Here is a 27,410-nt window from a genome sequence, read left to right on the forward strand (position 1 = left end):
TGAAGAGCAGAGTGTGAGAAGCTGGTGTATAGCTATGGTATATATGTGCTTAAAAAAGGCAAGTCCTAGAATCCCCATCTTGGCTGAGAAGTATTTGTTTGACATAGCAAGTTGGCGATAGGAAATGAAGGATGTGTTTTGAGTTTTTGTGTATGAGTCTTTCTAAATCTGTGGGCAACATTTGTATCTGCATACAGTACATTGAGGCTGGTGAATGTTGTCTACAATGCCCGTGTGGGAGCTGATAGAGTTCTTTCTCTCTGACCGCTTGTGGCCATGCCCTTACTTGTATGAGCCTTTGTCTCTTCTGAACAGCAAGGATGAACAGATGCTTGTGTGTTCCATCGTGTGTGTGCAGTAGGTGCAGTTATTCCTCTGAGAGCACACAAACATGTATAGTATGTGTGGTGTTTTTGGGCTGGTTTTTTTTTTCAGATTGAGCTGTCCAAGACTGACAGTATAACTTACAGCTTGCTTTCATGGGAAAGGATTCTGAGTCCCAGCCCATGACTAGAATCATAAAAAGACAAATTCACAGGATTTCAGAACACATTTATCACCTGATATATAAAATGCTCTTTAGTCATTTATGGCCAGCATTTCACAGGGACTATATAATACAACTATTTCAGGACAACAACAAAGGAAAGTATAAATGGAAGTATAGGCTCTGGCCTCTGGTACTAAAGGCAGAACTATGTTATTTTTCCAGCCCTAATAGAATCATAGAATCATAGAATCAACCGGGTTGGAAGAGACCTCCAGGATCACCCAGTCCAACCTATCCCCCAGCCTTATCCAGTCAACTAGACCATGGCACTAAGTGCCTCATCCAGTCTTTTCTTGAGGACCTCCAGGGATGGTGCCTCCACCACCTCCCTGGGCAGCCCATTCCAATGGGAAATCACTCTCTCTGTGAAGAACTTCCTCCTAACATCCAGCCTATACTTTCCCTGGCACAACTTGAGACTGTGTCCCCTTGTTCTATTGGTGGTTGCCTGGGAGAAGAGGCCACCCTCCACCTGGCTACAATGCCCCTTCAGCTAGTTGTAGACAGCAATGAGGTCACCCCTGAGCCTCTTCTTCTCCAGGCTAAACAACCCCAGCTCCCTCAGCCTCTCCTCACAGGGTTTGTGTTCCAGGCCTTTCACTAAGAGACCGAGTACCCATGTCTTGTCAGGGTGCCCTCCTACTACAACAAAGAAATCCTACTCCCAGTTGGATGAGAGCAAGCTATCTGGCTAAGAAGTAGAAAATATTCTTCTTTTTTTCTTGTATCATCAGTAAATTAGTTAACTACCTAATTTAAAGGCTGTTGCCCATTATAACAAGTGAAATCTAAGTCTCTTTGTAACTTAATGGAATGCAGTGCCTTTGCTCAAGCAGGAAAGTGCTATTCAGAATGACTGTGTACAGCAGTGTACTGTACCAATGCACTGTACCCTGGTAGTGCCACAGCGTGTGACTAAAAGTGCAGTAAGATCCTACTCACTGAAAGCTGTAGCATCCAAATCCAGCCATGTGATTAAATCAGTTGCGCCGGAACAAACTCTGAATGTGCCGTGTAGCCATTTGCCATGCCATGCTGTCTGAGTAATAATCTCTGTGAATAGAAAGTCTCGATGAATGATTCTATGTACCAGTTCTACATCATAAGAAAAGGTGGGGTGGGTGACTGAAGAGACCCAAAGTTTCTCACTTTCCCCCTCCTTCTCCCCGTTTCACTTCCCGGTTTATTGCAGCACTCAGATTGCAGACTGACAGCCTAACAAATTCATTCGCGAGCTGCAGCAGCTATTGGGCTATTGATTTTCAGTGTGCTGAGAAGATGGGAACATTCTGCAGTGTGAGTTGTGGTTTGAGGTCGACAGTTTTTTCTCTGCACTAAGACACTTTTGGGCTTGATTCCAATTGAGTCCCTCAGCATCACAACTTTACAAAATCCTCCTGCAGGTCTGTGGCATAAAACTGTTGGGTAAAACACCAGGAAAAACAAAAGGATGAGAATCTCATTGCTGGATCTATAACTAGGACTCTGGGTGGCCTTGCTGGAGTCTCCTGTTCTATGGTTTCTTCAAAACATGAAACTGAAATAAAAACACCTCTGTACCCCAAGTTATCCAGTTGAAACACTGATAATTGCAAAACCCTTTGGGATCTGTAGATGAAGTCTCTTAAGCAGATCATGTGAGAATAGAAGCACTGAACTGCATGTCCCTTTTCTTTGCAAGGGCAAAACTGCTGCTGTTTCCTACTACTGCAGTGTGTGAGACAAATAATTGTTCTATACTTATTTCATCTTTCAGTGAGAAGGATGCCTACACAGTTGAGAGATTGTCACTGATAATACTATTGACTTCTCACCATGTTCCCATGCTGATTTTGAAATGTATTCCTCTTCCATTTGTCACTTTTCCACCTGTGATGTTTTTTTGTTGTCCTCAGCACCTCGGTTTGCCTTCCTTTAATGCTTCTTGGCAATCCTTACCCTGATATCTACCACATTAACACAGCCACCAGATCTCTGTTGGGTTTGACTTAACAAGAGGATCACATTCACAGAGCCTGCATCGACTTGATCTATTTTTCAGCCATGTCAATTTTTCCTAGGTAGCAGGGATAAAGGGAATGTTCTTGGCTAACAAGAAGATTAACAACCAAGTGAAAACTTTCATCACCTACAATAAAGGGAGAGACTGGAGTTTGTTGCAGGCTCCGGACACTGATCTAAGAGGAAACCCCATTCACTGTCTCCTAGTAAGTACCTGGGCGGGGGTGGAACTTGGTGGGTGGTAACATCCCAGCACGATCTTTTTGTGCCAGGAAACAGAAGAAGGGAAGAACAACTCTTCTCTCCATGCAGCCCATCTCACTGAGAGAATACTGCATATTAAAAGTGCAATACATTAGACTTGGGCCGGGACATGGTATTGCAAGAGTTCGCGTTATAATTTAGCTTAATTTAATTCGTGGGTTGGAAGGAAGCATCATAGATCCGCTTCCTTCTGCACAAGTGAGTCTCTTAAAAAGCAGGTGAAATTGGGCGCCGTTTCTGCGCAGTTGACTCTCTGGACACTAGATGGGAGGAGTGAGCTATTGTAGCTCAGGAGCATGCAGGGACATAATGGTTTGAGACAGGCTCAAGAGGAAAGCAGAGCTCAGATTTCTTTCAGGCCGCTCTGTTGACAGCATTAATATTTATCATTTTCTTTCTGAGCTCAGAAGTGAGAATCGACACATTCATCCAAATACAGCTCTGTGTTGGATGTATATTGTATCTCTCTGTATTTACTGGTAGAGATCCACATACAGGTAAGTTTTTAATCATCGTTACATGCAAACAGTTTCCAAATGCAAAAGCAGAATATAAGCAGTGTGAATACAATTGGAGGTCTCTGTCAAATTAGAAAGCTTAGACTGATCTTAACATATTTTTCAGCTAATATAATCTGAATACTCTAGTGGAGTAATAATCAGAAACCATCTGGGATTCTCACTAGCTTTTATGTGACATGAGTTCTAACATGGTTTGGGGTAGAATCAGGAGTTCTCTTTAGACTTTTCTTCCTTCTGCTGCCCCATACCTGCTGCCCAATACTTGCATATTGTTTTCCATCAGGAAAAATAAGTTATAATTTCTACTTTGAGGATGTAAGTTTGCTAGAATCTGAATCTATTACATTCTGTGCTCTCTGATGAGTAGATCAATGCTGTACAGATCTTTTAACTGAATCCCACACATTATTGCAAGAGCAAGGGGTAAATAACTTGATATTTGAAGCTGTTCAAATAATTTATTTTTTTGATTGGGCCAAAATGCAAGTCTTTCTTTTTCTGACCATCCTGGAAAAAGTAAATTGGGAGGACTGAGCATCAAGCAGAAGAGTTATTTCAGAGCATGAATACATTTGTTTGTGTTTGTGTCTTGGGTTTGAGCAAAGAGAAAGCTCTTTTATCCTTTCCCAAAGAAGTAAAATAAAAACACTCCTCACTGGATTGGAAGTTTAAATGGAAATACTATTTACAGATATAGACAGAAATACAAAATGTGTGAATTCATGCTCAGCCTCAGTCCGATTCTCTAATCTGGACTTTTCCACAATCTCATTAGGCCAAAACCTTTAAAAGCCTTCCCCCCCTAAGCAGACCTAACACCAAACCTCAATGCCCTCCCCATACCTCCCTGGTTCCCTGCCCCCATACTAGGCCCAAATTACACAGCAGAAATGAGTTTTACCCAAACTGCAGAAGGCTGCAAACCTCCCCCAAGCATCACAAGAGAAAAGGATCTGTTCTGGGAAACAGAGAGGGAGAAAAGCACAGGACAGCCAGAAACGTCGGTTTATATAGGGGTGCAGGCTGATGGAAATGAAATAACTAAAGATTACATTTTCCCTTGTCCACTCCTTGTACTCTGGTACTTCTGGAGTACTTTCTTTGTGGTGAAAAGATCCAGTCTTAAACTTACAACAGTTTGTTTTCTTCTACCATGGCCTTTAAAAATTGTCACTGGAGACATTTTTAAACCAAGTCTTTCTGTAAGTTGGAAACTAAAGATACGACAATCACAAAACTTAGCATGCATAAAGCAAATAATTTTTTAAGAGGCTTTTGCGTTGCAAATAGATTGTAATCTAGGTTTAAGTCAGGTGAATGTACTTGGTAAAAAAACCCACACCTTGACTTTTTTCAAATGATAGTCAATTTTATCAGAAACTCAAGATTGATATTATGTGATATATTCTAGGATGCTGATAAGGGAGAAGAAGTACATAAAAACATCAAGGCAAATAAAATAAAGTAAGGTTTAGTCTTTTTCCATGAATTTGAAGTTTACATTCTGACAAAAAGTCTTTCTTGGTGTTATATGCTTCCATCCTTCCTCCACAGCAGGTACTGATGCTTTCACACTTGGTTTTCAGCCCAGCTGTCTCTAGCAATAGGTTGGGCCACAGCAATGTTGTGTGTTTCAGCTCATTAGCAGAATGGGATCTACTCAGAGTGACAGGATGATCCCCAGCCTGCAAGTGCCATGCTCTGTGTGTTTGGCTTTAAACCTAAACTAAGGGGCAATTGATGCAGAAATAAATACATATAAGTACATAAGATGGCAGCTAATTTGGTTAAGAAAGGATCTGGTTGAATCACAAGGCAAGCCAGACACTACCATCCCTCTAGTGACAGCATGGTCAAGGTGTTTTTAAAAGCAACTCAAAGAATTTATTTTCCCCCTTTTTTTTTGGTGGTGTTGGCTCTGACTAATGAGGGTAGAGGAAAACAATGAAATTCCACCTAATCCCAAGGTTTTATTTTTCTTGTTGATACCATTTGTTTTCTAAGATGAATATACTTAATCTTTATAAATATCTAAAAAGTTACTAGATCCCAGAGACTCTGGGTTTGTTCACTTGTGCTGTGGAATGATTAACTGAGGAGTAATCGTGTCTTGCAAGTTAAGAGTCATCTGTTTGGGAGAATTAATCAATTAGCTGTTAAGGATAATCTTTTGGTTAAAACACAGGGATGCATCTCAGGAGAATCTTGATTTGTTTTTTAGGCCTATCTCAAATTTCCTTGGGCAACTCATTTATTTTCTCTGTGTCTCCCTTCCCCCGATATCTTTTTCTTGTAAGGGAGAGGCATTCATGCCATCCACTAACACAATAATCTAACTGCCTAAGTGAGGTATTTTGAATATATCTTCTGGAAATGTTTCTTTGTTTCTTGCTATTGCAAATGAGCAATTACTGTGACTACTTCTAGATTTATGAATGATGTCAGCATCATCTCTCTCTTTATGATACTTTACCTCACTCCTGACCAGGGACAGTCACTAATAATTTGTTTTGTTTGTGTAATGCCACTAGAGATGGTTCAGGTGGGCTTTGCAAATCAGCCAAGAAGTGAGCTTATAAGTATTTATGAGAAATTTTACTAAGAAAGGATGAGCTTTCTGAGCCTGGAGCATAGAAGTGCTGTCTTGGAAATATTAGGATGCAAGTAATGAACTCCAGAGCAATGATCAGAGCAATGGGCTCTATCACTGTCCTTCATGCTTTATCTTTTACCTGGGTTGTAAATGCTCCATGGCAGTTGTCTCTCCCTTGGTGTCTGTACATATGGTGTCTAGGTAATGCCAGGGAAGCCCAAAGTTGGTGGTTCTGCTGATAATAATGATTTCAGTAGGTTGTCAGTAACAACAGAAAAGATAGAAACAACTGATGGGAAGTCAGAAAAAATGCAGCTGAGATCTGCATGGGAGTTAAACTCTAGGAGGAACATGAAGAGACCAACAGTATGATGGAACAGAAACCAGACTGGGAAAATATCTGTGGATGAACTATGTAAGGATACAGATGAAAAGACAGAAAAGAGAATGCTGCCACAATAAGGACATGTGATAACCATGGGCAGTAATTTTGGATGTTTGGCTGGAGTGTCACTACATTCCAAGCATTCCTACACCACAACCAATATGAAGTTATGCCATTAGAAGTACCATTTCTGCTCAGGTGACCTGGCTTTTAATATTTGAGATATACATTCCATTTCTGCATACTATTTCTGAAATGAGACAAATCTGAAAGAAAACCTTTGGTAGCACAAAGATTTGAGTCTAACAAGATCTAATCTCTGTCAGAGTGGAGAGTTGACTGAGCTGCTGACATTAGCTATTGTCTTAAATATGCCAGTATGGGTTTGGAGTATGTTAGTTTGAAAAATATGTTCTGTCTTTTCACAACATATACAAATGTGAAAGGAAAAAATTCATGCTCTTGTAATGCTTTTCCACTTCCTGCATGCATGTCAGCTCAATTTGGTTTCCACTCCCTCCCTGTGCCCTCAGGCTGCTCCAGTGGCTGCCCTCACAAGGCTGTCAGTTTGAGTTAGGCTGCTCAGTACTTTCCACCTGGCAAGTTGTGTTCCCTTCTGCACAACTCGTGTCCCTTTTTCATGTCTCACATAAGTGAGAACTCCCATCCCACGCTCCCACCTTCATTTGCCTTTGCAAAAACCAAAACCCTGCCTTTCTCCAGAGGGAGATTTTCAGTGTCACAAGCACCTGCTTTGAGATGGGATGGGGTGGATGTGTGGTCTTCCTCCAGTGACCTATGCAGCTAGGTCTTCTCCAGAGGAAGCCTAGAAAACTTTTGGGACAGGAGATCTAGCCTGTAGGCAGCTAATATAAGACAGAAATACCTGCCTTCTTAGAGCCTTAAGGTCTTGAATGTGTGTTTTCTTGTGCAGAGCCTCTCCTGCTCCTTTTACAAAGTCATGCAAGCTAAAGCATGGGCTTTGCAGTGTTTGTGCTCCTACATAAGGTCCCACTTGAATGGGTCAATGCACTATAGGTTTTATTAACAGTATTTTTCCACCTTTCTTCACTTAGTATGTTTTGTGAAGCAGCCTTAGTCAAGTTTGGAAGAAAAAAACAACCTAAAAATTAAACCCAGGAGAAGGCAAAAAATATCAGAAAACTTCAGCAATGATCACACTACAAAATTTGAGGGAACTGTAATGGCAGTTGTGGAAACCTGCCTGTCTTACTGTCTTGTTCAGCCGATTTATTCTGTACCGTTCTAGTCTTATCTGAGTACCTGACATACAAAATCAATATGAAATAGGTGAGGTTTCAATGGTTGTATTTGTACTGAGATCTCAAAGGTCACATTCACATAGGGTGATGAAGCATGGTGTCAAACAACTTTTAAACTAACACTTTCCAGTCTTGATATTTCTTGTTAGTGCAGTGCAGAACAGAGTCATATGGCAAAACTATTCAGAGTCAAGAAATGGTATAACACTGTCCTCATTAAGTTGTTTCTTATGGCAAAGTAGTGGGGGCTCAGTACCACTTCAATAGGGTTATTTTGCTCCTTGTTGCAGAGATAGCTGAGCACTACTGCTCTGAGAGTTGTTCCAGAATATCTGCAGCCCTGCTTGCATCCCAAGAGAGCTAGGAGCCAGGGAGGACAGATAGTCCTTATTGCACCTGCCCTTGCAAGCCTTATTGCCTCCTTTGTGGTTGCAGCCTCAAAGATCTTGTCCTTGTGAGATGGCTTCTGCTTAGTAAATCAGTTTCCTGGTGGGAACAGCTGTGTTAGAAAACGATAGCAGAACTCTCACAACAAAACCAGGGCAGTGGCCATGTCTTTCTAAAGGTAGCTGAATGCAGCAATTAGGTAGTAATACAGAAAGACACTATATTTCTAAGTCTGTAGAAACAGGAGCATATGTTTCATATTGTGCCTGGTTTTCACTTTTATTTGCCCTTTTTCCATAGCCCTATTGCTCTCTTCATCTTCATCTGAAGGTCTCAGAGAATCCCTATACTTCAGGAAACATTGCCAGCCGAGACACCGCCCCTGGTATTATTGTAGCTTCAGGTATGAAACATTTAAGGATTGCCGATATATGATGTGCAAATACTCACAAGATACTGAGTTTGTGGTAGTTTTGGAGGGTGTTGAGTGGCTTGTGGAGTGTCAAACTACCAGTACTGGGAAGGAAGCCAGGTTATCAAGTGGAAGTCCTTATGGACCTTCAACTTGATGAGTGATTTTTATGGAGATTGGAGTTCAAGACTAGGAGATCATTTCTATCTCTCCACTCCCATCACCGTAAGATTGAAATCAGGGTATTTGCTTTTGCATCTGGAGGAGCACAGAGCTTTATGGATTCAGTCATTTATCTATTTTTCCTTCCAACTGAATGTAGTTCCCTTTCCCCTCTTCCCAAAACTGGAAGTTCTGTAATCACAAAAGTTAAATAAATACATTCAGTCTTCTGGTTTGCTAATTTGACTTTTTCTTGGAGTGTTGCATGACTAATCAATATTCATCTTACAGGTAATATAGGTGCTGAACTATCAGACAATAACATCAGCATGTTTGTTTCTTCTGACGCTGGGAACACGTGGAGGCAGGTAAATGATAAAAGTTTAAAGAGTAATCAGAGGAAATTGTGAAAGTAGATTCAAACTGTCAGCTATTTTTTAGTTCTTCTGGTTCAAGTGTAGCTTTTTTGCAAATCTTTGAAAAAGGATAAATTCTTCTTCTGAGAGCTAGAGAGATGCTCAAAGAAAAACACTGAGTATGTCTTTAGACTTCATATAACAGAAAATTATTTTTGTGATTCTGCTCAGAGTGTGACTTCAGTTTAACCCTGTAGCAAAGCAAATAGGGTAAAATATGAAGGCTAAGCTGAGAGGATGTGTTGACTTCTACTGTGGTGCATCCCTTGTACCAATCACGCCATTTTTCCTTTGTCCATGATTATACTTTCCTGAGAATCAGGAAATGCATGTGGGACTCATTTCATTTAAGCTGACTGGGATGAAGTTCAGTGCCGTATAAACACCTTATTTTGCCTTCCTCTTAAGATAACGGAGAAGACAGCAATTCAGTTCAGCCTTTTTTCTGAAGCTACACTTAGAATCATAGAATCATAGAATCAGCCAGGTTGGAAGAGACCTCCAAAATCATCCAGTCCAACCTAGCACCCAGCCCTATCCAATCAACTAGACCATGGCACTAAGTGCCTCATCCAGGCTTCTCTTGAACACCTCCAGGGACGGTGCCTCCACCACCTCCCTGGGCAGCCCAGGGAAATCACTCTCTCTGTGAAGAACTTCCTCCTAATATCCAGCCTATACCTACCCTGGCACAACTTGAGACTGTGTCCCCTTCTTCTATTGCTGGTTGCCTGGGAGAAGAGGCCACCCCCCACCTGGCTACAATGCCCCTTCAGGTAGTTGTAGACAGTAATAAGATCACCCCTGAGCCTCCTCTTCTCCAGGCTAAACACCCCCAGCTCCCTCAACCTCTCCTCATAGGATTTGTGCTCCAGGCCCCTCACCAGCTTCGTTGCCCTTCTCTGGACACGTTCCAGCACCTCAACATCTTTCTTGAATTGAGGGGCCCAGAACTGGACACAGTACTCAAGGTGTGGCCTGAGCAGTGCTGAGTACAGGGGAAGAATAACCTCCCTTGTCCTACTGGCCACACTGTTCCTGATGCAGGCCAGGATGCCATTGGCTGTCTTGGCCACCTGGGCACACTGCTGGCTCATCTTCAGCTTACTATCTATCAGTACCCCCAGGTCCCTTTCCTCCTGGCTGCTCTCCAGCCGCTCAGTCCCCATTAACTCACCATTAACTGTGGAAAGAAACTTGCTGATGAAATTAAATTCCTCATACGTAGTGGAATCCCACCTGCTGACAAGGTTTTGCTACCCTTTAATGTGTTTATCCTCACAACAGGAAGTTCTATTATTCCTGTTTTCTGGATGGGATATCAAGATGCGGAGAAGGAGTCACAGTCCAGATTGGCAAATGCTGCTATATAAACTTGAGAGCAGATGCTTGCAGAAAGCTTTATACAAAAAAAAGACAAAGGAAAAGAAAATATTTTTACATATTCAGTATTGAAAGAATCCAATTACTTTATGATGTTTGACTGGCCTCATTTTTCCATCTACATCACTTGGGTGAGATACAGGACCACAGATGTGCAAATACATGGATCACAGAATCACAGCATGTTAGGGGTTGGAATGGACCTCTAGAGATCATCTTTAGCAGGAACACCTAGAACAGGCTGCACAGGAATGCATGCAGGCAGATTGTGAAAGGAGACTCTGCAACCTCTCTGGGCACTCTGCTCCAGTGCTGTCACCTTCACCATAGTTCTTCTTTAAATTAAACTCTGTCATTGAAAAGAGAGAAATTTTTGACCTATGTTAAATCCATGTTTTTAAATTCCCATCAGGCAGAGGCAGGATGTATTTTCTAAGGACCTGATAAAACAAAACTAAGGAACTCTCTCTATCTAGAATGTCTTCCTCTACTCTGTAAATTCCATAGCACATACCTGTCCTGTGTTGTGATTGTACTTAAAGAGCTATGACATTTTCATGACCATAAGGAAAATATATTTTAATACATGCTCTCTTGTCCTTAGATCTTTGAGGAAGAACACAGTGTTCTGTACCTGGATCAAGGTGGAGTACTGGTCGCCATGAAACACACATCTTTGCCTATTAGACATCTCTGGTAATAACTCTTAAGTGTGTTCTGACCTTCTTTTAATATGGCAGGAAGCAGTCAGTCAGGTTGCATGCAGAGTAGCTGCAATCCAGAAAATACCAGTAAAGATACTGGCAAACATTAACTCAGATGAAACTAAGAAATCCTGGGAATTTCAGTTTATGTAGTTTCAACTTGGCCAAATCTGAGACATTGTCAATATAAACCCACAGCTCATCTGGCTTGCCACAGCTTGGCTTTAAGATTTGGTTATTTATGTTTATATATATATATATATATACATATACATATGGATTATGTTTTTGTCTGTTACTAAGTACCAAAGTGCTGTTTCTATTCAAAAATTTTGATGAACTTGTCTTCTCTGTGGCAGGCAGTGCTTATGAACCAGAATTTTGTTAAATAGATTCAGGGTATATACAGCAAATGTGGCAAAAGTGTCCCTGCTAGTTAGCATTCTTGCGTTTGAGTGATGGTTACAACACAGCTTTGTGCTATTTTGCATGATTTACTTACTCGCGCTACAGTCACTGTCATATCAATATCTGAAACACGCAGACCCAAGTCTTAAGAAGCAATGAATTGTTGCAGGCTTTCACTTAGACACACCACAGGGAAGACTGCTGGTTGAAGCAGCAAAAATCCTATTCTCCAGAAGTTCAATGTCTTACATTGGTGACCCAAAAATAAGATGCTCACAATCACTTTTTTTTATATATATATATATTTTTAATCTTAGCCTTAGGATGCATTTTTCCCTTAAAGCATCAATCTCTTAACACATTTCTACCACTTAGCTATTGGTCGTGGGTTCCTGGTGTGATGCCAAGCAAGCTTGATTAATGCTTTGTTTAATGATACTTCTTTAAAAAAAATACATTTAAAGAATGAAAATGTAGTATCCAAGAATGCTGCTTCCTACTTCATGGTAGAAGCCGAATTGGAGTAGAGAGTCTCAAGCAAATTAGGAGAGTAAGAAAAGAAGACATTGTTGAGAAACATGGCTGGACTCCACCAGGACGTGCAGAATCCCACTCTGTTACAGACAGAGCTACTTTTTATACCATAATACAGACAGAGCATTAACACTGTAGTGGTTTGGGTGTTACTCACCCCCCCTCCCCCCGCCCAAGGTTAGGAATTCACCCAGACTGAATTTAGCCAGCTGGAAGTTAAGGAATGAAGTTGCATTTACAGCTTTGCACAATTTATGAGTGAAATGTGTACAATATATACTGATACATTTACAACTATATACAGTAATACACAAGTAAATACTAATACAGAGATACAAAACCCCTCCCAGCAGCAAACTGCCCAGGAGGGGCTACCAACCAACCGCCCTCCTTCCTTTCTTCTACCCTTTCCACCCTCTCCCTTATCTCAGGATCTCCCTTATGTGCAGTGTGAGCTGGAAAAGGTCAGCAAGAAGGGTTAGAAGCAAAATAATTAGTTGACAATATGCAGGTTCAGGCAGAAGAGTTAATATGGCAACAGCCAGGCAAAGACTGACTTATCTTTGTGTTCTTGTTTTCATGTGTCCTAGCAGAAAGAATGGGTAATATAGAAATCACCATTATTTTCCTTTCACAGCCAATAAATTAATTTCATTAAAATATCCCAATTAGAATCATAGTACTACACTTGGTTAGCCTCAAGCCAGCACAAACATAATACAAACTATGTACAACCTTGTTTTTAATGGACTTCTCCCTTCAACCTTTGTTCCTCCAGGGCCATCTGGCCCCTGATCTTAGCTCTTTCTTCTCTCCCACAGGGAAGGTATCCTGTAACTCCTGAGAATCAACACTGTTCACTCTCTACACAGCTCATTATTTTTCCTTTCTTGCATTTCTTCTTCTTGCATTCCCACCAGACACTAATTCTGCTTTCTCTGCTAGGTTAAGTTTTGATGAAGGAAGATCTTGGAGCAAGTATAGTTTCACATCCCTCCCACTGTTTGTCGATGGCGTTTTAGGGGAGCCTGGAGAGGAAACTCTCATCATGACGTGAGTGAGCATGCCATCATGTTGCTGTTGATGGAAACTGCACCATAAATACATTATGAGGGCTGCTGGGGACCAATGCCAGTGTGAAGCTGGGAGTTTGCAGTCTTCTGTTGCTAAGTTATCAATGTTTATTTATGATGTGATTGAAAGAATGACAACATGGTTCCTTGCAAGCTGCAAAAAGATTACAACTTAGCTTATCAGCATGAAACCTGTCTCCTCAAATTGAATGTGCTTTAAAGCAGAATTACTCTTGGCAAATGAATATTTGAAAGAAAAATGGTGGGGTATTTTTATAACTCTGCTTTTGCTGCTACTTCTTGTTCTTTTTTTTTCTTTTCCTTTTTATTTCTTTTTTTCTTTTTTTTTTTAACTGAGACAGAAAAATGAAGACATTCTTTTGTAAAAAATGAATGAAAAAAAAAGTTGCCTGGAGGCTGACTCAAGAAAAATTATGATTAGTTTCAGTGTGGTATGCTGAGTTCTGCATGATGCATAAATCTGGATTCACCCTGCCAGAAACTGTGACATTTTACCTGAGATAGATTTGCAAAAAGCAGAGAAATGTTCAGTTTCTCTCTGTGAAAAAATGAGCTGACCTATAATGAACAGAATGTGTGGCTTGGAAGCTAACCTGAGTTAACAGAGGTCTATGAAGAATGTTCCTTTCAGAATCTGATTTTAATATGTAAGGGATTCCCAAAGCTTATCATTGAGATCTCAAACTGCTATAGGTTTAACTGTCTCCAGCCCCATATCAAGTGTTCTCTGTATAGTCATTTTGAGGATTGACATAAGTGGGAGGATCTTGTCCACAGAATAAAAGCTACATGCAATTTTCAAGAGAGTTGTAGGTAATTAGCAGCCTAAGTTTCATTTTCATTATGTTAGTCAAGTGAAAATCAGTAAGACTGGCACTTGTTGTGCAATTAATCTCTGTTGGAAACCTGTGGATGACTGTACCTCTGTAACTACCAGGCTCCATCTGCTGCTACCTTTTGCTGTTTACTCTTTCTGCTGTGTTCTGTAGAGTGTTTGGCCATTTCAGCCACCGCTCAGAGTGGCAGCTGGTGAAAATAGACTACAAGTCTATTTTTGATCGGAGGTGTGCAGAAGAGGACTACAGGCCTTGGCAACTCCATAGCCAGGTGAGGAGCAAGGAGTCTGGGGAATCTGACCTGGAGTGACTAATGATCCTACAGTTAAAGATCAGCATGATCCAAAGTCTTTCCCTGATAGTTTGATATACTTGATCATTCATTACTGGGCAGGTTAGATGTTATATAGATGTTATATAGATGGCCTCAGATCACACTCTGAAAGCCTTGCAGGGTGACCAGCTACCTTTTGGGCTTCAGTCTCACTGCAGACAGCTATCTAAGGCCAGAGCTGAAAAATGCAACAGCAGAAGCACTGTCACTTAAAGAGTCTGAACTCCTTAACTCTTACATCTCCTTTCTCCTCCATCTGTGTACTCAGATCCAGTACCTTAAGACACTTCTAGTTGCTTTCACACTTATTTTTTTCCAAATTCCTGCCTTCTTATTCCTTATTTCTCACAGACTTTCTTTTCTTCTTGTTCTAGCTCTCTCAGCAGTGGTACACCTGCTGTGGGAGTCAGGAACTTTATTCCCAAGTTCAGTGTGCCCCTTGCACCCTGGATGTAGCCGCTACATCATTCCAAGAACCATTGCTTAAGTGCCCAGCAATGCAACATGGTTTGTGTGGTACCTGTGCCTGCTTTGGGGCACGTTCCCAGCTCTGCCAATTTTATGGCCCAAATTCTATGGTTATATCAACACCAAAGGCTCCACTGAAGTCTAAAGCAAAATACCCATTTATATCATTAAAGATTGCCTTTCTGTATATATCTTGCTGGGCAAGCATTTAATAATCAATATGAAATGAAAGTAGCTTGACTCAGACTATCTGCTCACACAAGGCACAACTACACACTAAAAATACTGCCTATGACTTAGATTTTTAGATTCTGAAAATCACTACAGCTTCTTTGAAATTCAATGAACCAGAGCATTTTAAACCTGTTGCCACTTGGTCCCTTCTGATTCATGGGCAAATCAAAACCATGAGAAGTTTCTCTTCCTACAGCGATTTTAACAGCATAAAAGGTAGCAAGTGAGACCCCACTGTATTTTGTTTTCTGCTTTCTTGTGCTTGCATAAGCAAAAATGCCAAGTATTCAGCAGTATATCTTTGAAGATGTTGGCTTTTGGAGCTTGCAGAACTATTTTTAGAAAGGGTGCTGTGGACTCTTGCCTAGTTAAGTTGCTTTCCATTGAAGTTTGCTAAATAGAAATATTTAGCAGTGTACTGAAGACAGGAGTGAAAAAACAGGAAAGTTTTAGCATTCACATAACAAATCAAACCCTGTAAAACTTGAATTTGTAAACCTTGGAAAATAGTTACATAGATACATATTACTAATTTCTACTGAACAAAGTTATTGCCAAAGAAATCAGATCAAAGAAATAGACCTGCTCTGTATCTTAGATTGTGTAGGATCAGACTGTGTTTTCAGTTGCTGTGAAACCTAATCTATAAATGAGAATTGGAGCTGGATCAATTGTTCATTGGCTTTGGAACAAGTTCAGAACTGAGTCACCTACATAAGGAACCTTAGATCATTTCTTAGTGCGTACTAGTTTAGCTTTAGTTAAAGCTTCAGTAGCTTTAATTAGCTCCAGTGTACTGACAAGACATTTGACTTCCTATCCTCATCCCTTGAGTCACAGCTCCCATTGCACAGGCCTGAGAAATCTGAGTGATACAAATAGCCTGGTGGTTGTCAGAGAAAGGGGTTTTTTGTTTTATTTCCAGGGAGAAGCTTGCATCATGGGAGCAAAAAGGATCTACAGGAAGCGCAAGTCAGACAAAAAATGCATGCAAGGGAAATATGCTGGGGGCATGACCTCGGAGCCATGCGTGTGCACAGAGGCAGACTTTGACTGGTAAGCAATGGGCACAAGAACTGTGTGCTCTCTATCACATCAATGAAGGGCTCACTAGAGAGGCTTTAGGCTTGAAGAGGGTAGAAATTAGTAAATGTGCAAGTAGCCACATAGGCTGCTTCCTGCAAACATGTCAAAAGAGGAAAAGGTGGAGTAAATATCTCTAATCTGCTAAGGCTCCCACAAAATTAATGCTGAGCAGACCATTTTCCAGGTCACATCCAAGCTCTGTGCAGCATTAAGATAAAAGGTCTATTTAGCACATCTAACCTCAGCAATGACCAGAGGTGACTGTGAAGTAGTGTGTAAGACAAATATAATGTGTCTAAATGACAAAATAAATTCTTCAGACATGCACACACACATATATATTTATATATGTGTAAAAGTAAATGCCAACTAGGCTTCAGCTACTGGAAATCAAATATATAGGGAATTCCTGGTTCATTTAATATATACAGACCATCATGTTTGATAGTTTCCAGCAGATGTGGCCTTCATGATTTTGGTTAATCTTCTGAAGCCTTTTCTTCTCTGCAGTAAGCTGTGGAAAACAAAGAGTCCATTGGTGAGTTATAAAGTGTGTGATAAAATATTCAGTTTCTAGATTCACTTCAAAATTTCTGCTGACTCATAGAAGTTTGCACAGAAAAGTCAATTATTGAAGTCTTTCCATAACCTGTTTTCTCCAAGTCCAAAACAGTCTCAAGTATCTTAGAAGAGAGGAATGGTGGCTCTTTGGCAGTGCTGATAAACCACCTTCTGCCTCGCCCTGCTTTGTCTGTGCCATGTTATTAAACCCAGAATCTGTAACATGCACCCTGAAGAGGCTAATCATTTAAATATTTGCGGTATGAGTTTATTCCAGGACCCTGGAAATGTACAACATTTCCTTTCTCATTCTTCCTTAACTACAGTTAGGGAAAAGATGCCTCAGTTTTCTGTGCAGTTCACCATTTAGATCCCAAAGTGTCCTGGACTTCAATCATTCAACATATCTCTAGTGATGTAAAAACCAACAACAATAACAACAAAACTCAAACCAAACGAAAAGACAAGCCAACACAAAAAGCTCCAAAAAATCTCAAAGCGAACAAACAAACAAATCTAGCAAAAGAACCCCAAAATCCATGAATAGGAAGGAAATGCCCTGAAAATTTTGACCCTCTCATAGAGTGTGGAGTACAAAGCTGTGCCAAGCTTATACCAAGGCTCAAGAAAAGTGATGGAATAAACAGGGGTTGAACCCGTTATAAGGGATGCACACTCATGAAACCTTTCTGACAGAAAAGGCTTTCCTTCCAGAACTTTTCTGTCCTTCTGAGAATGTATGTTTTTATTTCATTAAAATTGATTGTGTGGTTTGCTACTATAAAACTTTGTCGTCAGGAACAGAACAAAAGTGCCGTGGTGAAATTTGCTGGGGGAAACATGCTTTAATGTTCACCGTGAGGAAACTTCCTCCTAAACATCTTGAATGGTTGGGGATGTATGGCAGACTCTCACAGTTCACACGCATCAACCAAATCCCTCAAATCTGTTGGAATGGGCAGAGTTAGAACTTAGAGAAAGTCAGCTCGTTAAAGGTAGCCTAAGCAAAATACCCTTAAAAGTACTGCAGGTGTCTGTGTTAAGCTGTCTGATAGAAAATCTTCCTGACCTAGGAGGGCCTTTCTCCTTCTGATGGAATTAGATCTGGTTTCAAGCAGACTACCATGATCCCCTCCAGTTCTCTCTGAGCTCTTGTTATTCCTACAGTCCTCTGAACTGGATTTTTACTTTATCCATTTTAGCGTCCTTCCTCTCTGTCTCTGAGGGAAAAAAAACAGAAACATTGCTTTAAGCATCCAGTTCAGAAATGTTTACCAGCAATATTCTATGTTTGTTTATCTATTTAGTAGAGTTAGGAGCATAGTTTTACACAGATGGGCATAAAAGCCACAAGAATCAGAAGACAGAGGTTTACTGAGGAAGAAGAAAAGGGACAGCAAGACAAAAGGAATTCTTCTATCTCTACTGATTTCTTAGCCTAGTTTCAATATGCTAAGAAAGGCAAAGCTGCTACTGTGCCATAGCTTTCAGTGCCTGCCTTGTGGAATGCTGCTTTAGGCTTTGCTGCTGATGCAACCTCCAAAAGCTGGTCCAAAGAGGAATTTGGAGGAAAATTGGTGAATGGTTTCTTTCTGTGTAAAAATGTCCTCCTTGGGGTCCTTCCTGCAAAAGGAAGAAGCACTTTGATCATCCTCACTCATGACATTTTAGCAATGCTTTTGAATTCTCTATTTTTTTTTCCTTTTTTTTTTAACCAGACAGGTTAAAAAAATTAATGTCTTAATTGAAGGACATTGAAGGGAACCTGTATGCTCCAGGCAGGGAGAAGCCCCTTATCTGGCTGCGCTTGATTTTGCAATCTTTTGGTCAGCTTTTCATAGTGACATCAATGGCTGCAGGACCCAGACATACATAGAATTACAGAAAACAACAATCCCTGTCCCAGTCAGAGTAGGACTTTCTTTGCTCTTTAAACGTTGGGTTTGTAGGGAAAGATTTTATTATCTAAGCTTGTCAGAGCCTGGAGTGAAAAATTGTGTGGCTAGGTAAAGAGGAAAAAATAAAAGGTTATTGTTGTTAATACTGTGAATGTTTTTTTTTTTTATCAGTTCAGTGGAAATAAATGTGAGTTATAGAAGACATAAAGATTTTATAATGTTGTAGGGTTTTTTTCTCTTGGTAATATCAAAGAACTCCGGGTTCATTTCAAATCTGTATTCAGCCCATGGTGGCTCTTTCTCAGAGAAAAGGGCACGTTTGTTTATTGTTTTACACAGCAACAAAGCCGAGTGACATTAGAAATGACTGTAGTTCCTCTAGCCTTGGGAAGCTGCTCTCTTCTGGCAGGAGACATCCTTATCAGGCGCTAGAGCCACACCTAGCCGGGGCCAGGGTTGCAGCGGCAGGCGTTGGTTCTCCGTGCAGGGGCTGAGGCTCACAGCCAGAGGGCAATAGCGCTTCAGGAATAGGGATGAATGGAAACGTGCTCAAGCCCTCGGCAGATCTGTCCTAGCAACGGCCTAGAAACGAGAGTGTCCTTCTTCATTTAATTGATTGGGTAAATGGATGACACCGTTCCTGGTGTGTTATTAAAGCGTTCATTTACCCGGTTTCCTTACGCTGCGTTCCGTCCTGCCGCCGGGGCGTTATTACAGCAATATCTCTTACGTGGAAACACCTTCTAGACACAGATGGAAATTTTTGGTGCTGTTCATCCTTCAGCTACCTGTCTCCCTGGTCCTTTAATAGAATCTTTAAGTGTCTAACTGTTGGTCCTCCCTTTAAACTTCCTTTCATTAATACTAAGGGCTTTTTCTGTCAGTATCCCCATATCACACACCTTTGTGAGTGGCATGAGTCTGCCGGTACTGGTGCTCATGCCTGTGCATTTCTAGACAGGCACAGAGAAGCCTTAGTGCAATCATCTATTTATTTCACTGATGATAGCAGAAAGGATTTGTTTGGCTCTGTTTTCTGTTGTCTGGCTCTTAAATCACAGACCTGCCTGCTAGATTTAGTTCCTATGCTAAAATGTCAGAATCCTGTGTCATGAGAAACTGCTGACAAACCATGGGGAGGCAGAAGGCAGATACTGAATGTGGTTAGTTGTTGGCTTTGTGTGCTACTGCTCTCATCAGTTCAGACCATCATGCAGGTGCCTGGTCTGAAACACACATACAATTGCATCCTTTAGGTTAACTGCCTTTACTTGATCATTGAGGTAGGCTAGGATAGCTAAAGAATAGTAGTTTATAATTAATTTTTAGTACATTATGAATGCTGATTCACTATGTGAAGTCTGTGAAACATCTCTGCATGTTTAGGGGTGTAGGTATTTATCAGGTATAGATTTATATGGACACATTACTCTGATCCCTCAATTCAAGAGGGATGTTGAGGTGCTGGAACATGTCCAGAGAAGGGCAACAAAGCTGGTGAGGGGCCTGGAGCACAAATCCTATGAGGAGAGGTTGAGGGAGCTGGGCCTGTTTAGCCTGGAGAAGAGGAGGCTCAGGGGTGATCTTATTACTGTCTACAACTACCTGAAGGGGCATTGTAGCCAGGTGGGGGGTGGCCTCTTCTCCCAGGTAACCAGCAATAGAACAAGGGGACACAGTCTCAAGTTGTGCCAGGGTAGGTATAGGCTGGGTGTTAGGGGGAAGTTCTTCACAGAGAGAGTGATTTCCCATTGGAATGGGCTGCCCAGGGAGGTGGTGGAGGCACCGTCCCTGGGGGTCTTCAAGAAAGGACTGGATGAGGCACTTAGTGCCATGGTCTAGTTGATTGGATAGGGCTGGGTGCTAGGTTGGACTGGATGATCTTGGAGGTCTCTTCCAACCTGGTTGATTCTATGATTCTATGATTTTAGTTTCCCTGTAAAGCTGGTATGGCTTAACTGTTACTGCATCACAGTATTTGAAATCATATGCCTTCAAAGGTCTGTAGTTCAAACTGCAGCTGAATCCATCCTTCTGTGAGATAAATTCCACATCAGATCCTGTAGACCAAGAAAGCAAGAACACAGAATCACACAGAAGCATTCCAGTTGGAAAAGACACTCAGGATCATCAAGTCCAACCAATATCCCTACTTTACAGGATTCACACTTAAACTATATCTCCTAGCACCACATCCAAATGACTTTTAAACACATCCAGGGTTGGTGACTCAACCACCTCCCTGGGCAGCCCATTCCAATGCCTGACCAGCCTTGATGGGAAAATATGTTTCCTAATATCCAGTCTAAACCTACCCAGTTGCAGCCTGAAGCCATTCCCTCTTTTTCTGTCAGTAATTACCTGTGAGAAGAGACCAGTGACAGCCTCTCCACAGTGTCCTTTCAGATAGCTGTAGACAGCAATGAGGTCTCCCCTCAGCCTCCTTTTTTTTCAAACTAAACAGCTCCAGCTCCTTCAGCTGCTCCTTGTAAGATTTATTCTCCAGGCTCCTCCCCAGCTTTGTTGCTCTTCTCTGCACTTGCTCCACCACCTCCACATCCTTCTTGTAATGAATTGTCCAAAACTGAACACAATACTTTCAATGTGGCTTCACCAGAGCTGAGTACAAGGGGAAGATCATCTCCCTACTCCTGCTGGATGCAGGATTTCTAACCCAAGCCAGGGTGCCATTGGCTTTCTTTGCCACCTGGGCATGCTGCTTGCTCATATTCAATTGTTTGTCTGCTACAACCCCCAGGTCCCTTTCTGCCCTTTCCAACCACACAGCTCCTCTTTAACACATATCTATATTTGCATCATAGTTCAATATAAGGCAATGATATTACATGAATAAAAAGGTGGTATTTTTTTACCACAAGGGCTTCTGGAAACTGAAGGATGAAGTTGATCATAATCACAGATACCTCAGTTCCACTTACTAAAGCCTGGAAAGTGTACAACATAGCATTTACAGTTTCTGGTGTAGCTGAATTTAAGGTGAAGCTACTAGTGTTAAGGATGTCCTGTGTTTACATATTAAGTCATCTCTTGATTTGTAGAAGACATGAACATGGCAAATATTCATCTGACTTCACTGCTTATTTCTGTGTCTTAAAACAGTGAGAATTTAATAATTTCACATCAGTTTACAGTTTTTCCAGGACAGTATATTTGTCAGGTCTGTATTCAAACTGCAAACATCGTTATAGGATTTAATTTGCTCTGATTATTACCCATTCTGCAGATAATCTTAGATAAGGGAACTCACAGAATCTTTGAGTGGAGATACAGAACTTCTGGAATGAATTTGGATTTGTCTGTAATTACAGAGAAGGGCTTGCAATCCTACTTGATCAAGACAAATAGGATTCCAGTTTAATCCAATAAAAGTGGCCAGGATAGAACCATCATCATTGAGAGCCACAAGATAGGCTGCTTCATACCAACAAAACAATCACTGCTGCTAAATGCCTCAGTACTTCTTGTTTGGGTTTTGGGTGTTGTTTTGCTTTGTTTTGTTTTGTTTTGGGTTTTTTGTAAGTTCATGATCTATTTTACCTGGATTCCTTTCAGGCAGGAACAAAATATCATCAATATATGCAAATTCTAGTTCTCAGTAACCAGGCAATGACTCGACTAGCTGATTGCAGTCTAAAGCTGATGCCTTCCCTGTCTCCAGATTTTGCTACTGGCTTGTGCTATGGCAATCCAATTGATGCTAATGCTTGTTGATTGCTACAAAGCCTGTTGTGCCAAATTGTAGGCAGCAATTTATTGTCAGCATCAGTGTTGTGCGTGCAGCAGCCTGTAGCCAAGGAATTCATTAGATTCCAGAACTAGGGAGGTGAATGAGTGGCTGGTGCATCTGTAGAGAGATGTGGAGCAGCAATTCATGTCACTTACTGGGATGGTATTTCTGTAGGGCCTTAATGAGCCAGGCGATTTGCAAGCCTGAAAACAACACTGAAACTTCTGTGCTTAGAACTATTTCTGCCGTGGAAAATCCTATGACTTCATTCTCTTGGCTTTTGGGAAATACAATGCAAGGATAGTCAAACCTAGTTAAGTCAAGCTTGGCTAATCCAGATGTACAGATACTAATAGGAATAAAAATGATGGCATGTGTCTGGACTCACGTAGCAAGAAATCCCAGACTGATACTAGTGCATCAAATTGGACTGTGGGTAGCAGTCCTCTCTGGGGCAGATTTCACTGTATTATTTTGGTTTGTGTTCACCTAACTGACTACAGAATGCTGTGTGTGTACAGTGTTACAGCTTTTTAATTAGAGAGACACATGATAACTGAGGAATACAGCACTGCAGAGTGTCGACAAATGAATACTAACATACAGGAGTCCCACTTGCATGTAAATATTTGTTTTCTCTAAGCAAATCAGAATGGTGTTATTGTTCATTGTAAGCTGTATTCTGCAACTACAGCGTTCTTAGTCCAAAAAGGATGATTAGAGAAGCACATGGCAATGCGAGAATAGGCTGAATGATGGCTCCAAAGCAATTAAGCAACCTTCAGTCACTACCATCTAAGTAAATAGATTGATGAAAATTCAATCCAAAAAATGAGGAAAAGACCATTTAGGTCACCTACTTCATTGCTGTTTCCTAGACTATGTTCTCAATTACTTGTAGATTTCCCAAGCACCACAGCTGCCACAATATTCCTTTGGAACAGTTGTGCAGTCTAATAGATGTTTAGGAGTTTTCCCAAGTGATAAGCAGCTTTAATTTTCTTTTGCTTAATGTTGTCTTCTGAATTTCTCCTTTTTTTAGATTACATCAAAATATTTTATTCCTCAGTTCAGTAAGAAAAATTGCAGGCAGAAGTAAAAAGTGGTGACAAAATTCTTCACAGTGTTCTGCTTTTGATAACAAAAATAAACTGCAAAATATTCTATCATTTTTCCTTCATCTCATATCTTAGATCAGTACCAGCATTCTTAAAGGTTTTTAATAGTGATACACCAAGTTTTTGGTTTATTCTGTCATACTTTGGTCCAGAAAGACCAACTTCATGAAGTTGAACTTTCTTTGTTGTTAATATTATTCTACACGTATTATTGATTGCACTGCTGCCATCAGGGGAACCCAGTAACCTGATAGAGGTGAGACTGCTGGAATTCCATGTCCTGTGACTCAAGCAGTAGCAAGGCTGAGCAGTTGTGCGTGTAGGTACAGTAAATGAAGGCATACCTATACATAGGCATATAGCCATGTCTGGTGACACAGATTAGCACAAAGAGAAACCACTCACACAAACATCAGTTGCCTCATCCTGGTCCCCTCTGCAGCTCTTCAAGATGAAATCTCATTTGTGGAAAATATGTGCACTATAAATATGCATATATGAACATGAGCCAGCAGTGTGCCCAGGTGGCCAATGGCATCCTGGCCTGTATCAGGAACAGTGTGGCCAGCAGGGCAAGGGAGGTTATTCTGCCCTTGTACTTAGCACTGGTCCGGCCATGCCTTGAGTACTTTGTCCAGTTCTGGGCTCCTCAATTCAAGAGAGATGTTGAGATACTGGAACGTGTCCAGAGAAAGGTGACAGAGCTGGTGAGGGGCCTGGAACACAGCCCTGTGAGGAGAGACTGAGGGAGCTGGGGTTGTTTAGCCTGGAGAAGAAGAGGCTCAGGGGTGACCTCATTGCTGTCTAAAACTACCTGAAGGGAGGCTGTAGCCAGGTGGGAGTTGGTCTCTTCTCCCAGGCAACCAGCGATAGAACAAGGGGACACAGTCTCAAGTTGTGCCAGGGGAAGTACAGGCTGGATGTTAGGAGGAAGTTCTTGCCAGAGAGAGTGATTTGCCATTGGAATGTGCTGCCCAGGGAGGTGGTGGAGTCACCATCCCTGGGGGTGTTCAAGAGAAGACTGGATGAGGCACTTAGTGCCATGGTCTAGTTGATTGGATAGGGCTGGGTGCTAGGTTGGCCTGGATGATCTTGGAGGTCTCTTCCAACCTGGTTGATTCTATGATTGTATGTAATACTGATCCCACCAGTAACTAATCACAGAGAGAATCACAGAACCAGTTGAGTTGGAAACAACCTTTGAGATCATCCAGTCCAACCTATTGCCTAACACCTTCTAATAAACTAAACCATGGCACCAAGTGCCACATTCAGTCTCTTTTCAAACACTTCCACAGAGGATGACTCCAGCAGCTACCTGGGTAGCCCATTCCAATGACCAGTCACTCTGCAAAGAACTTCTTCCTAACATGCAGCCTAAACATCCCACAGTGCAGCTTGAGACTGTGTCTGTCTGGTATCTGGTCCCTGGATGCAGGTCTGCCCAGTATCTGGCTGCTGGACTCATTGTCTGCCCAGCTGCCTGACGCGTAGGCATACACACACATAACAAGTCTTACAAGCAGGTCCAGACATACATGGCTTTACACCAGTATCCATTCCTTCAGACTTCTTGGTCTCCCCAGTAAGCAATGCATGCACCTAGTATCAGCACTTACACTCCAAGATTTTTAGCCTACTCAGTGTCTTGTCTGGCTTGGTGCTTACCTGCACAGCATGCACACACTTCATTTAGTCCTCCTGCTGGCAGTGTGGGTAAGGGAACTACTGTGACTCATGGTCTGAGCCCAGTTACAGAGACTTAGGCCGCCACACACATGCACACAGAACAGAGAGCCACTCAGCCATGAAAAATAGAAGTGGGGTTGCCAGTTGCACTTCCTGACATGGCATGATGAGCCCCATGCCCCTGTGCACAGTAACGCCCCTCAGTGATCTGCAGAGTGATCTAGGGAGTGCACTGCCATTGATGATCTCATCCTCACCATGAGCTGATGGCTGTAATGTGACAACCCCAGGAGGATCCACTGGCTATGATCCTCTGTCTTCTGTTTTAAATGCTGATTCTTTATGTATACAGAAATGAGTCTTTAATCACACAGTGTAATGCTGCCTTAATACCCTTTTCCTAGAGTATCAGGCTATTTGAGACTAATACATTAAAGATAATAAGCCAAACAAAAAAAAAGTGCCTTACAAAGAAGTGCTATTTTAAGTTCAAGAACCATGTTGTATCTGGAATATTGGAATGGAGCTGGTGGATTCTCTATAGCAGTTCTCAGAAGTGACATGCCATTAACTTCTCCACTATGGGCTATGGAGAAAGTTTAATAAAAGGAATAAGAATGATTTTCTAACAAAACATTACTCATTACTCAGTGGCTGGAGAGTAATTCAACATGTGAGTGGAATACTGATTAGAGAGGTGGTTTTTTGTTTTTTTTTTATTTGTTCCACATCAGCAATTTTTATAGAGTCTTTGCGTACCTGAAATCAAAACAATTTTGAACTGTTGTTTAGTGGAACCCAAGCAAATTTAGATCATAGAATCAACCAGGTTGGAAGAGACCTCCAAGATCATCCAGTCCAACCTAGCACCCAGCCCTATCCAGTCAACTAGACCATGGCACTAAGAGCCTCATACAGTCTTTTCTTGAACACCTCCAGGGACTTTGGCTTTAGTCATAGCTAAAGCTAAAGTGGGACAAAAGATCACAGTTTGACTCATTGTTTCTAACACACAATTTTTAGTAGCATTTCTTCTCCCAAACAAAAGTAGAACTGAAGATTGAGGCATTATTTTCCTTTGCCTAGTACACTGTTAGTGCCTTCTGCAGCAAACTCTCTCAGGGCTCTCAGTTTTCCCCTGCAGCTCATGTGATGTGCTTTCCAATACAATTAACTGTTTAGCACATCAGTTTTCTAAGGTATGACTGAGACAGCTGTGATTGAACTTTGCCAAGATCTCTAGCTGGCTTTATATTTGAGTGTAGGGCTGAATCCAAAAATCATTGTGAGGCTGTGGAGAGAGAACACTTAATGCAATAGCTCATAAACTACCAGAGCAGGTTCTGCTTGTTTGTACTGGGATGTATACAAGGTAATTCTACCCCCAGATAAAAGATTAAAAGGGGTGAAGAATCTGTTCTGTCAATAAAATGCCATTTCCTAGAAAACAGATTGAGGAAAATCAAAACTTGTATCAACAGTAGAGAGCATGAGCTAATGCCTGTGTTTGTTCTCGTTGTTTGTTTTTATGGTGTTGATTTAACTCTAAAACAGTGATTACGGCTATGAACGTCACAGCAACGGGCAATGTTTACCAGCATTTTGGTATAACCCATCTTCTTTGTCAAAAGACTGTAGCCTTGGACAGAGTTATCTCAACAGCACTGGGTAAGTGGCACACCAGACTTTATTCAGCTGAAGCACTCAAGTGGATTTTAATTCAGCTTGCCTTTACTATAGGGGTCTCAAAGATGGCTGAAGTCCTTGGGACCATATCTTCACTGATTTTGGTGGAGTCCACAGTCTGGCACTCCAGATCTCCATCATGTATGGTATCTTTCTCTGAAAAATGATGCCTTAAACTGGGGAACAAAACTGTATTGCAAAGACATTAAAGAAGTCTCTGAAAAGACTTCTCTTAAAATCATGTGGGATCAGGTGAGGCAGAAACAGTGAAAACTAAATTAGAGGTTAATTTACATATATGTGAACTGTAGTAATAAATGAGCAGGTAGCCTGAATGCTGATTATTCTTTGTTCCTCTTGGAAGTCACTGGAAAATGTAGTTTCAGTTAAGATACCTATCTCAAAATTCATTTTTGTGGTGATTAAAGCAAATGAAGGAACCCAAGCTGTCTTTTGGTGTTTTGTACACTTAAAGATAGGAATAATTTGGCCTTTTTTCTTTAACTCTCTTATTTTCGTAGCCCTTAAGAGTTGCATCTTTAGAGAGAGTTGCCTCACAACTGGTAAGAAGAGAGCATGTGAAAAAAACTCCGAGCTATGCCTAGCAGTATAATAATTGAATAAAATTTATATATAACTTTATAGTTATAAGTAA

At 41.2% G+C, this 27,410-nt stretch overlaps 1 protein-coding gene across 5 annotated transcripts in view; it reads left to right on the forward strand.

Annotated features, from left to right (window-relative positions):
- Positions 1-27,410, forward strand: part of SORCS1 (sortilin related VPS10 domain containing receptor 1) — a 425,391-nt gene that overhangs the window by 353,056 nt on the left and 44,925 nt on the right. For all 5 annotated transcript variants that reach the window (XM_064144430.1, XM_064144431.1, XM_064144428.1 and 2 more), the window contains 8 exons: positions 2,611-2,757; positions 8,285-8,387; positions 8,850-8,926; positions 10,962-11,053; positions 12,949-13,056; positions 14,087-14,204; positions 15,895-16,025; positions 26,624-26,737. In XM_064144430.1, coding sequence (XP_064000500.1) covers positions 2,611-2,757; positions 8,285-8,387; positions 8,850-8,926; positions 10,962-11,053; positions 12,949-13,056; positions 14,087-14,204; positions 15,895-16,025; positions 26,624-26,737 — 890 coding nt within the window. The remainder of the gene's footprint in view (positions 1-2,610; positions 2,758-8,284; positions 8,388-8,849; positions 8,927-10,961; positions 11,054-12,948; positions 13,057-14,086; positions 14,205-15,894; positions 16,026-26,623; positions 26,738-27,410) is intronic.

This window comes from Pogoniulus pusillus, chromosome 6, assembly GCF_015220805.1.
Source record: "Pogoniulus pusillus isolate bPogPus1 chromosome 6, bPogPus1.pri, whole genome shotgun sequence".
NCBI lineage: Eukaryota > Metazoa > Chordata > Aves > Piciformes > Lybiidae > Pogoniulus > Pogoniulus pusillus.